At 30.1% G+C, this 13,264-nt stretch overlaps 1 protein-coding gene and 1 pseudogene across 2 annotated transcripts in view; one reads left to right on the top strand and one right to left on the bottom strand.

Annotated features, from left to right (window-relative positions):
* LOC143255979 (putative fatty acyl-CoA reductase CG5065) overlaps positions 1-12,100 on the top strand; it is a 96,229-nt pseudogene extending 84,129 nt beyond the window's left edge. The window contains exons 12-15 of the transcript XR_013030948.1: positions 5,392-5,406; positions 7,502-7,631; positions 8,075-8,202; positions 11,137-12,100. The product of XR_013030948.1 is annotated as a putative fatty acyl-CoA reductase CG5065 (transcript). The remainder of the gene's footprint in view (positions 1-5,391; positions 5,407-7,501; positions 7,632-8,074; positions 8,203-11,136) is intronic.
* LOC143257696 (protein FAM200C-like) lies at positions 11,519-13,252 on the bottom strand. Its single transcript, XM_076516737.1, has 2 exons — positions 12,608-13,252; positions 11,519-11,590 (listed from the first exon to the last, which is right to left on the bottom strand). Exons 1-2 carry the CDS (start codon positions 13,250-13,252, stop codon positions 11,519-11,521), a joined length of 717 nt encoding a protein of 238 aa, XP_076372852.1.
* Positions 13,253-13,264: the final 12 nt, after the last annotated feature.

The following is a 13,264-nucleotide window of genomic DNA, read 5'->3' as shown; positions in this document are numbered from 1 at the left end:
TGGTTATTCACATACCATATAATCAAGTAAATGTATGTAACTGACTGTTTCCAGAAATGGAAATAAGTGAGTGGGACCAATGGGTTTGATTTTGTACATGAGTGATATCACAGCAAATAGAAAAGAATTACATATTTTATGTTATAGCTCATTAATATCAGTAATTTCAGTTCTTAATTTGTTCAAAACTATAGATTTTGTATTTTCACACTATGAACATCTAATTTAAACCATTGTTGCATTCAACATACTCTGTGACTCACCAAAATTAACATGGATATTTGTTCTTTTAGTAATTATTTTTAAATTGAAAAATTAATTAATTAATATATATATATATATATATATATAATACCAAAATTTGAATTATAATCTATAATTTGATAACAAACATGAATTCATAAAATAGTAGTTCAGTAAAATTTTCAATGCAAGTCAACAAACACAATGACATGAACTTTGACTCATGGCCTGTATCAATAGGGTTAAGATGTTTTTTAAATTTGAGTATTTTATAAGAAGTTGGCAATACAAGATATGCCAAGGTATTTAAAATCAAATTATAAATTTAGATTCTACTATGCTTATTTTATAAAAGCTGACTAGTTTTAGTATATGATAATGACATTGAGATAATGTAATATTTACATATAATTTAAGATCAATAAGGGATCTGTTTGTCCATCTAGGCTGTGCTATACACCAGACTAAACTCTAAGATAAAAATAAGACACTCAAAGCCACCCCCTAATATTCAAATATTTATCAAGTTTTTCCTTAAATTTTGTACTTAAATTAGCGTATGTTACTTTTCTGTAGCTCATATCACAATGGCACATTTTTTGTGAGATATTTTCCAAAATTTGCATATTTGAAATAGCTTTTTTGTGTGTTTCTTTTCTAATTATTGAAAAATAACAAGTATTGCAATGGAAATGTGAACTAGAGCTTTCTTTGTTGTTTTTATTCCTGAAATATCATTATGTTATATGTAATGAAAGTAAAAAATGCTATTAGTTATTACTTTTCTTCTCCCCTTTGGATAATTTTAAAAAGAACTTCTGTAGTTTCACAAGTTGGCTTAGAGATTGACAACTTAGACGACTAAAACTATGACCATTGAATTATCTGATCTAAAGTTCTCAATCATGTAATGTTTGCGAAATAGCAACAGAATAGAGCTCAAAGAATGATGTCATTGACTTCACTGAATTGTAATCTTGGATGTAGAGAACAAATAATAACACTATGTAACACATGTTACTGGATAGTATGTGTTATTTCTTAATTGCTTATGTTGCAAAATGGCCATGATTCCCATCAAACTTTGCTTTTGTGACCTGGATAATGAAATTTAGAAATTAACCTATTTTCTATGTAAAAACGGGCAAATTTGCACATTTTGAATTACATAAGGTCTGAATAAAACAACATATGAATCAAGATTTACATGTATTTATACTAAAGTTATACAAAAATGTTTAGAAGTGAGTAGTTTTTCGAGATTTGCGACTGTAATGTAAGTCACTTTCACATATCAGCCCCCAAATATAGTCTCCCATCATGTTTTCATTATACGCTCCTTGGTAGTGGCATTCAAAGTCCAGTATATCTTGGTGGAGCACTCACCTTGCTCCTCTGAGTATGCTCCCATGTTTATCTTGAATTTATCAAGATGAGTGTCAAGGATATGGTCTTTCAGGGACATTCTGCAGCCCATTTTGCTGTAGTTCTTCACCAGAGCCTCAACCAATTTCACATAATTTTTGGCTTTGTGATTTCCCAAGAAGCCCTAAACCACTGTTACTGGTTTTACAAGCTTTTTCCTCCTTCCTACTGAGCTTCTTGGGGAATTCTGTGCATTCCAGGATCTTCTTTATTTGTGGTCCAACAAAAACTCCAGCTTTGACCTTTGCCTCAGACAGCTTAGGTAAGAAGTCTCAAAGATACTTGAAGGCTGCAGACTCCTTATCAAGAGTTGTGACAAATTGTTTTATAATACCCAATTTTGTGTGCAATAGTGGGAACAACACCTTCTGGAGGTCCATTAGTGGCTCACATTTGACATTGTGCCTCCCTGCAGGGAACTCTGCAGGGAACAGACTCAGGGTCTGTTGTGGCCAGTGCTTCCTGTTGTAGTGTACTGCAGTGTCCCTGCTGTCCCAAAGGCAAAGATAATAGGGAAACTTGGTAAAGCCTCCTTGGAGACCCATCAGGAATGTCACCATTTTGAAGTCTCCAATAACCACCCAGTCATACTTCAAGGCTTCTAGCAAGGTCTTGACACTGTTGTATTCCTCTTCGAGGTGCGCTGAATGAGCCAGAGGAAGAGATGGATACTTATTCCCATTATGGAGCAGCACAGCTTTGAGGTTTCTGGATGAGCTATCAATAAAGCTATCAATTCAGGTTACAGGCGATTCAAATTGCCTCACACATACCAGATACATTGTGACAGAAATAGATCCTATCTTGACGAGTGAAGAAGCTTGAAAAATGTTGGTGATGCTTTTTCTCACTTGTGACTTGCACACTTTCATCCAACAAATCTCACTCCTTGAGCCTAGAGGTCAAAAGCTTGGCATTCAACTCTGTTAAACCAGGATCTCTGATCAAGTCATTGAGGTCTCTTTGGTCCGGGTAGTATGAATTACTCTCACCAACTGCATCTCCGAAGTTGTAATCTGAATCTTTAATGTCTACCTCCTCTTCTGATTTGCTGCTCTCTTCTGAGGATGGCTGCTTTCTCTCTGGTGGAGTTGGTACAGGGAGCTCAGGGCAGTGTGGCACTGGGGTGATGGATGATGGAAGGTCTGGATACATGATAGCAGATGCATTCTTGCCAGCCCGATGTTTGGAAGGGTCCACCATGAAGAAGTAGCAATTATTTGAGTGGTCACTGAGTTCATGCCAAATTCTTGAAATAGCAAACTTCATGGCTCTCTTTTCCTCTGTGTACCATCCTGCAAAAGAGCAAAACAAAATTGTTATTCTGAAGAATAAATTTGTTTCATCCACAATTAATGTGTAAGAGGTTCATGGAAAATATTTTGTGATATTTTTTCTACACTATTGGAAATTAAAAAAGACGTTTAAATTTTAAAAGGTTTAAAATTTGTTAACTATAAAATCTTGCTATTCAAGCAAGCAAAAATTGTCCATCTTACCTTCTAGAGTTTTTTTCAGTGTTCACAGGTATAATGATGTGCTCAGGTTTTATATGTCTTGTAGGTTTCACACATTTTAGCAGATGCTGTCACAGAGTACTTTTTCACTCTTGTCTTGATAAATTGCTATATACGTAGCAGAATGCATCTGGAGAATGCTTGCAGCTTCTTTATGCCATCTCGGATGAAATCAGATAGGTGTATGTGTTCATTTAGGCAGCTGGTACTAAACTGAAGTGGTGAGTGATGAGCCCCTGCATATATATTTCTATGGAAAGTTCTAGAAAATTCTAAAAGGTTCTTGAAATTTCTCATAATTTCTACAACATTCTTGAAAATTCTCATAAGTTCTATAACATTTTTCAAAATTCTTGTAAGTTCTGCAACATTCTAGAAAGTTCTTGAAAATTCTTTATCAGCTACTCAGCACTGAATCTACCTGGAATGTTCTAGAAAATGGGTAAATTTGAAAATTTCATTACCCAGGTCACAAAAGCAAAGTTTGAAGAGAAAAATAGGTCTTTTCCATTTACTTTAGGCATAAGCAATTGGGAAATAACACTTTCTACTCAGGAACAAAAAAAAAGTAAAAATTTTGTTACATAATGTAATTAATAATTACTATGAATTTCATGAATTGTGGTATAATAAATGTAATCTAAGTCATGTTTTGTAAACATGTCACTTTTATGGACACTTTCTGAATAAAATGTACAACTAGTACCAATTATTGTGTGCAATGAAATTTACAGCACTGCACATGAAACTGTTAGATGACCACATAATTATATGCTTCATTACCCAGCTCTTTTGAGAACACTGGCAGAAATATTATGCATTTCATGGAATATATATATGCATTAAAAAGTTAGTCCTTGGAAATTTTAAAATGTCAAAGTTTAAAAACTTCATTACAAATATGTTAAAGTGGAATGGAATTGATCCATATTTGAATGATCAAAAGAAGATAATGAAAATTAACCATTAGCAAAATAAAACTTTGGATCATATAAAATATACTAAAAAACAAAGCTAATGTTGATACTGTATTATTGACAAGTTAAGTAAAATAGAAAAAAATTAATATTCATACTTCAGTCTTCTCCACCCCTATCCTCTTTATGTCATGGTCAACTTTTAGAAGCCTTGTCTTCCCTTTCTTTAGCTATGACCATCAAATTATTCAGAACATCAGTTGCAAAACTTTATCTCCAGTTAAATTTTATTTTTTCATGGTGAAAAGTCTATTTCCAACACTGAAGTTACCTTGGCAACATCAAAACTATTACCACAACATAGACAGTCCTTTTTAATGGTTGTAATACCCACAGTGAGGTCAAACTTTATTATATCCATTAAGTTGGTTTTATTTCTGAAAAGCAACTAAATGGTACTGTGTTATATGGTAAACACAGAGAAATCAGGCTCAGGGCTTACAGTTTAAAAAATTATATCTTGTGAGATCTTGCTCCCAAGCCAGCCCAAAACAAATAATTCATAAAATTCAAATAAAATACAAAGCAGAAAATATCATTAATAATTTCCTAATTTTACAGTTTCTTTCCTTTATTAATAAAACTTATATTAAGTTATACTTAGTTATATGGTGTCTGCATGACATACTGAATTCTGAAACCGATTAATCTGACATAGTATTCTAGTGTATTTGGGATTTTAGTTAGTTGTATTTATAAAGGCTCTGGTATACCAGAAGTGATATGAAAAGTTTACAATAGATATGAAATTGACACTTATAAGTATTATACACCCTTTCATATATGTGTATTGTAATTCAAATGATAATTTCTATCAAATGTTATCCTTTGTGATACTTTTGGCAATAGTTTTGTGATTCTTTTCTGCCTACAGTGCATATTTAGTAAATGTAATTTCTTGTGAAACTAAATTCTATCTGTGCTTTTAGAAACTTTGGAAAACTTATTGCAGTTACAATTCTTTAAACTGAATTTGTGAATAGAAATTCCCAAAAACAATTACTTGGTTATTTATCAAAACCTTTTGAAATTTAATGAAATAGTTAGATCAGAAATGTTTCTACATGTCCTAGATACAGAATTATGTACATAAACAGACATGCTAAAATATTTTCGGAATTGTAGAAAACTCCAGTGCTGTAAAGCTTTCCAGAGTTTTGTGTAATTATTTTTTCTGTACTTATAAACTGTATTATATAATGAATACTTGTTATTTCCAAATATTGCAGTCCAGGACTAGAAAGGTATGTTCATCAGCCTTTTAGCATGTAAATTTGTATGGAACATCAAAATCATCTGTGGTTATGCACTCATCAGTATAGAAATTGGTTATCTTAGTTGACAGAAGGTGATAAAAAGAAATGTTTATGTTAATTTGTTGTGTAGTTCTTGAAGTATACTGTTATTTTCTCATTGATGTATTTATTGCAACCACCTGTAATTGTTTTCATGATAGTCTGTGTGCTGTCTGTCCATTGTTGATACTTTGATTGGCATCCAGTGTTAAGTATTATATTACTGAACAGTTTTTATTAATTCAATTATCATTGAAAACTGATTATTCAGCAAAGCATAAACAATGAAAAACTCAAGTTCCTTTTATTTTATTGATAAATTTATTTTCTTGCCAATTTTTTTCTGAAACTGAAAAATTCTCTTTTGAAAAAAATACAGTGCAAAAAGGTTGCATATTAAAACCTGTCATATAAAAGCAAATATGATGCAATTGTTTAACAATTATATTTGTATAAAATAAAAGTTTGAGGCTAGTGGATATATTTTGCCACTGACCTTTGTGTTTACAGGTTTTCACTTGTTGCAAGATTCTGCACACTTACTATGGTTAGGGGTTTGTTGCAAGTCTCTTTCTGAATGGTTCTGGTACCCTAACTGATGCATTTTCCTTTGCTTGTAAATGCTGTTAAGTATGAGGAATATCTTCACCTTCTAAATTCTTAATTAATAATTTAAACACATCTTTATGATCTGAGTGTGTGTGTGCGTGAATGTTTTGTATCAGTAAGGGCAATTACACATGCTTCTCAAAGTAATCAGTTGTTTTAATGGCATCACACTACTAATGAAATGCCATTTTGAAATATAGTTATGAAGCCTACTATTTCCTATCTGCAATAGTTGTCATGTGACTCATTTTAATACAATGTAATTAATTATAATGTGCAGTTTAGGGTTGAAGTAACGTATTGTATTATATTGAAAAAGAAACCAAAGAGATATTATGATTTTAGTATTGGTCAAACTGTACTTTACCTATAATGTGTATAGTTAATACTGTGAAGCTCATATTAGTAATAATAATAGCATATAGATAGTATTATATATAAGAAAAAACGGCTTGTTTGGGTTGAGAAAAGTTTTTACGTAGACTCAAACAAGCCGTTTTTACATGTATATTTCTCTACAAGTGGGTTTTCTCGACACCACTGATTATATACATAGTATTATAACAAAAAATAATTACATTTCAAGAGCTATTGGTAGTAGACACCTTGAATACATATATTATGTACATTACTTATAGGTACCTTACACTACACAGATGAGGCTCAGTTGAGTTTCAGGTCTTTTCCTTATTAAATTGGTTATAACAGTTCAATTCATGATAATAGGTTTTTACATCATTCTAATACTATATTTCCTTTTCTGAAGGAATGAAATACAACTCGTATATATTAAAATGTTGCAATTGGTGAAGTGATTTTTTGTTCTCTTGTATCTTTTTGTATTGAATTTAACTTTGAAAACGTACAGTAAAAGAAATAAAATCAATTAATGCAGACTTGAACTGAACATTTCATCGTTCAAATGCTTAAATTAGAAGCAAAATATTTTATCATTTTTTTAAATATATATATTGGCAACAAAAAATTTGTATCAGTTGATTTTCTCGAAATTATAACTTGAATATGGATTTACATTATGTCAATGCTATAATAAATTGGCAAACAATGATTTCCAAGCATATTAAAGTGATTTATTTTCCTGGGGGGTGGGGGCATACAATATATATTTTCATATCTGAAGAAGATGCCTCAATGTTCTATCGAACCATGGTAGGTTCTCCTAAAAATAAATTACTTAATTATACCAATTTATTATGATAATTAATAACATGGTGTTTGTGAGCCATTGTAGATTTGAATAACACGTTAACTGAAGAACCAAATAAAAACTGATCAATATCATTATTAAAATGAAAATTTTAGAAATTTCTTGCAACTAGATTATTTTTCAAACTCATTTCTTCATGACACTCATTTTTTGATTATTAATTGGTATTTTTAGTTAATAAGTAAATGAATATGGTTTCTATTCCAGAATGGTGCAGTTGTATTGTCGTCTCAACCGGGCTATAAACTGTTTAGAGTACTTTACAACTCATGAATGGGTGTTCCACAGTAGCAATGTTCAGACTTTGTATAAACAGCTGGTTGGGAAGGACAGAGAAGTAAATGTTTATTTATCTAGTAATTATTGTAAACAACTGAATAATGAGTGATTTGTTATATTAAAACTTATCTATGCATATAGCAAACAAATGTAAAGCATACAAAATATGGCAAACTTATCTATGTATATCTATGGTTGTTATGTATTAGAAAAAAGGGTAAGTTTTTAATAACAATGACTTAGAATTGAGTAAAAACTTTTTGTTGTAAATCTTTTACAATAAGAATATTTATGTGAATATACAATATTATTATATAGGAGCCATTTCTTAGAATGAAGAAGTTAATTTTACAGTGTGAAGCAGCAGGAATCATCCCAGTTGTATTATGACATTAAACCATCAGAAGTTATGTTTTAAACATTTATAACTTGTGACAAACATTTTGATATTTATTATATTATTTATATTGTTAATATGCTAAATTTTCATCCATCTGTTAGACTTTTGACTTTTCTATTAAAAATCTTGACTGGCCAAAATACTTTGAAGACTATGTACTGGGATCTAGGAAATACTTATTAAAAGAGGATCCCTCTACACTTCCAGCTGCTAGAAAGAGTCTTAGAAGGTAAAAAATGCATTTCTTCAGCTTGTTTCTTAATAGTACACACATTTTGTCAAATAAAAGTATAATCTGATGCTTTAAAATTGTATTCATTTATTTCATTATTATTTCAAAATTTTAAGAAAAACTTCTATCACTAAAGAAAGTTTTCTTCTTATGACAGATATAAAATAAAAGTCAGACCTGTGTAATTCATAGTGAAATAGAATGTGTTTGGACCTAAAAATGTCAGTGTGTGTGTGTATTCTGTAAGTTATAGATTAGTTCAGGATATTAACATAGTGTATTCTGTAAGTTGTAGATTAGTTCAGGATATTAACATAGTGTATTCTGTAAGTTGTAGATTAGTTCAGAATGTTAACATAGTGTATTCTGTAAATTACAGATTAGTTCAGAATATTAACATAGTGTATTATTAACATTAGTGTATTAACTGTATTCTAGTTATAGATTAGTTCAGAATATTAACATAGTGTATTCTGTAAGTTATAGATTAGTTCAGAATATTAACATAGTGTAACAGATTAGTTCAGAATATTAACATAGTGTCAGAATATAACATAGTGTATTCTGTATAGATTATTCAGAATATTAACATAGTTCAGTTATAGATTAGTTCAGAATATTAACATAGTGTATTCTGTAAATTAGTTCAGATTAGTTCAGAATATTAACATAGTGTATTCTGTAAGTTGTAGATTAGTTCAGAATATTAACATAGTGTATTCTGTAAATTACAGATTAGTTCAGAATATTAACATAGTGTATTCTGTAAGTTGTAGATTAGTTCAGAATATTAACATAGTGTATTCTGTAAATTACAGATTAGTTCAGAATATTAACATAGTGTATTCTGTAAGTTGTAGATTAGTTCAGAATATTAACATAGTGTATTCTGTAAATTACAGATTAGTTCAGAATATTAACATAGTGTATTCTGTAAGTTGTAGATTAGTTCAGAATTCAACATAGTGTATTCTATTAACATAGTGTATTCTGTAAATTACAGATTAGTTCAGAATATTAACATAGTGTATTCTGTAAATTATAGATTAGTTCAGAATATTAACATAGTGTATTCTGTAAATTATAGATTAGTTCAGAATATTAACATAGTGTATTCTGTAAGTTATAGATTAGTTCAGAATATTAACATAGTGTATTCTGTAAGTTATAGATTAGTTCAGAATATTAACATAGTGTATTTTGTAAGTTATAGATTAGTTCAGAATATTAACATAGTGTATTCTGTAAGTTATAGATTAGTTCAGAATATTAACATAGTGTTTTCTGTAAATTATAGATTAGTTCAGAATATTAACATAGTGTATTCTGTAAATTACAGATTAGTTCAGAATATTAACATAGTGTATTCTGTAAGTTATAGATTAGTTCAGAATATTAACATAGTGTATTCTATAAGTTATAGATTAGTTCAGAATATTAACATAGTATATTCTGTAAGTTATAGATTAGTTCAGAATATTAACATAGTGTATTCTGTAAATTACAGATTAGTTCAGAATATTAACATAGTGTATTCTGTAAGTTGTAGATTAGTTCAGAATATTAACATAGTGTATTCTGTAAATTACAGATTAGTTCAGAATATTAACATAGTGTATTCTGTAAGTTGTAGATTAGTTCAGAATATTAACATAGTGTATTCTGTAAATTACAGATTAGTTCAGAATATTAACATAGTGTATTCTGTAAATTATAGATTAGTTCAGAATATTAACATAGTGTATTCTGTAAATTATAGATTAGTTCAGAATATTAACATAGTGTATTCTGTAAGTTATAGATTAGTTCAGAATATTAACATAGTGTATTCTGTAAGTTATAGATTAGTTCAGAATATTAACATAGTGTATTTTGTAAGTTATAGATTAGTTCAGAATATTAACATAGTGTATTCTGTAAGATTAGTTCAGAATATTAACATAGTGTATTCTGTAAATTACAGATTAGTTATAGTGTAGTAAATTAGAATTCAGAATATTAACATAGTGTATTCTGTAAATTACAGATTAGTTCAGAATATTAACATAGTGTATTTTGTAAGTTATAGATTAGTTCAGAATATTAACATAGTGTATTCTGTAAGTTATAGATTAGTTCAGAATATTAACATAGTGTATTCTGTAAATTACAGATTAGTTCAGAATATTAACATAGTGTATTCTGTAAATTATAGATTAGTTCAGAATATTAACATAGTGTATTCTGTAAATTATAGATTAGTTCAGAATATTAACATAGTGTATTCTGTAAATTATAGATTAGTTCAGAATATTAACATAGTGTATTATGTAAATTATAGATTAGTTCAGAATATTAACATAGTGTATTCTGTAAATTATAGATTAGTTCGGATTATTAACATAGTGTATTCTGTAAATTATAGATTAGTTCAGAATATTAACATAGTGTATTCTGTAAATTATAGATTAGTTCAGAATATTAACATAGTGTATTCTGTAAATTATAGATTAGTTCAGAATATTAACATAGTGTATTCTGTAAATTATAGATTAGTTCAGAATATTAACATAGTGTATTCTGTAAATTATAGATTAGTTCAGAATATTGTTTTGGTGTGAACTCTTTTCTCTTTTTTTCACAAGCAGGTAAAGTGTAATTATGATTAATGACATTTGTCATAAGACAATAGTGTTAGACATCATTAGCAATGACTATGTCAAATATATTGTGATTGGAATACTATTATTATACCTTCTTTTAATTTTTGAAAATCTATAAGAGACTGAATAAAGAGTATAGTATTTAAAAATATAACAGGCCTAATACCCATATCTTACAATATGCTGTCATTTACACTTGGTATATTTGATGTTACAAAGAGTACCTTATTTTGTAGTTCTGCATTTGAATAGTTTTTAGTTGATGATAACATGTTTTATTTATTCATAGGTTATACCTTGCTAGTCAGCTAGTTAACTTCATTTTTCTCTTGGGCCTTTGGAGGATTCTGATGATGCGGTCAGCTGCTGCTAGACAACTCTGGTGGTTCTTCCTATCAACGTTAGTCCGGAGTTACAGACTTCTTCCTTCCCTCTTGACTTAGTAAAGACTTCTAAATCGAGATTTTTTTTGTTTTAACTCATCATTTGAAATAAGACTTGGAAGCAAGCACCTATGTGTGCCAACTTTTTTAGATAAGTTACACTTTAGTAGTAGAAACTAACAAGGTGTAAACAGTTTATTTCATAAGGACAAAACTTTTATTGTAATGTATTACATAATTTCTGCATATATATGTATATACGTATGTGTATTTAGATTTTTATATGATTCAGTTGATTGGCAAGTTCATAGTGGTATAAATGTCTGTTAATGTACTTTTCATATTTATTTTTAACCATTGCTGAAATGAATAATTGGAGCCAGCATTTAAAAAAATTGTTTGGGTTTTGCTGAAACGTTGTTAACAGATCATGACCACATAATGCAACATTAACAGAATTATATGTAATAATAAAATTACTAAGTAAGTAATTTGCAAGTAGGTGAATTCTAAGGGCTACTTGTTTTTGTAAGTCAGTCTAATATTAATATATACAAATACAGTAACAAATTACCTAAAACCATAATAACTAAAGTAACTATGACAGAGCCTTGTAACTTTCTTAAGATTTTAAATAGTTACAGATCCCAGTTCATTACAAAAGGAAAAAAATATTACACTTTTTAAAGCACAATTTTATTTGCTACAACTCTCATTATTATTGTAAACTTGTAATAGGCTGTTCATATTTCTTGGAGTCAACTTCTTTAAAATGCCACAGTTTTAAAAACTTGGAAAAGTATTTTGTGCAAGTTGTCAGTTTTGACACTATTTTTTAACCAGTTAATAACACTTTTTGTAAACACACCATGGTTTGTAGTGTGTTTCATGTTATTCATCAATTTAGAATAGGTGTTCCTTCTTTGGATTTGAAATATATTTCATAGAATCCATTAGTCTAGAGCAGTGGTTCTTAACCTTTTTCAGTGTTTGCACCCCTTTCAAATCAGTAATAATTTCTCGCACCCCCTGGAAACTTAAATATAAAAAAAGCTAAAAATACAAAGTTGATGTAATCAAAATTTTTTTTAATCTTCATACATACAGCATACCTTTTTCAAGACAAAATTCAGGGTACATAATGAAAAATTAATTTCAATTTTGTTAATGATGTTTTTATTTAGCCTGTAATGCACAGTAAACTTAGTGACTTCGTTGCTGCTGTTTTTTCTCTATGATGGCATCAAATCTTGGCGTCTTTGTACTGAGTGCCACTCGCATGTCATGTTCAGAATTCTGCCGATTTCTGCATTTTGTTTGGATGTGAAGTAGACAAGAAAATCCTTGTTCACACAAGTAAGTAGTTGCAAATGGTACCAGCACTTCAAGAGCTTTCTTCGCTAATGCAGGGTATGCTTCCAGCTGAGAAGCCCAGAAGTGTTCCAGCTGACTATTGGTGAACTCCATTTGGATTTCACGATTGTGTCTAAGGTCGATGAGATCTTCCTTGATGCCGCTGACATCTTCCAAATTCTGCATGAAAGGATTCAGGATCCAGTTGTCATAGGTTTGCAGCTCTCCACACGAGAAGTAACCCTCAAATGAAGTGCAGCATCTGCATATGTTCAACAACTTTGCAACAAAGTCTGGATGCAGGGTAGAATTTTCTGTGACTGTCTCTTCCAGGCAGGGGAAATTTGCCAAATTCCCCATCTTCACACGCTTTATCCACAAGACAAGTTTTTCTTTGAATTCAGCCAATTTTGCACTTGCAGTCACAATGTTGAGTCCCCTTCCTTGCAGAGAGAGATTGCATTCATTGAGAGCTAAAAACACATTAGCCAAATAGGCAAGCATCTGAACAAAACTAGGTTCTTTGAAATATATAGCCAGTTCTTGTACCCTTTCACGGAGAAACTGATGAATTTCTCCTCTCAGTTCAAACACACGAAACAGCACACGACCACGTGACAACCACCTCACTTCAGTGTGGTACAAAAGAACAGTGTGTTCCTGACCCATTTCCTCACAAAG

This window comes from Tachypleus tridentatus, chromosome 7 (assembly GCF_004210375.1).
Source record: "Tachypleus tridentatus isolate NWPU-2018 chromosome 7, ASM421037v1, whole genome shotgun sequence".
Taxonomy (NCBI): domain Eukaryota; kingdom Metazoa; phylum Arthropoda; class Merostomata; order Xiphosura; family Limulidae; genus Tachypleus; species Tachypleus tridentatus.
Note: the sequence above shows the minus strand (reverse complement) of the source record. Positions and strands in the feature narration are given on the sequence as shown.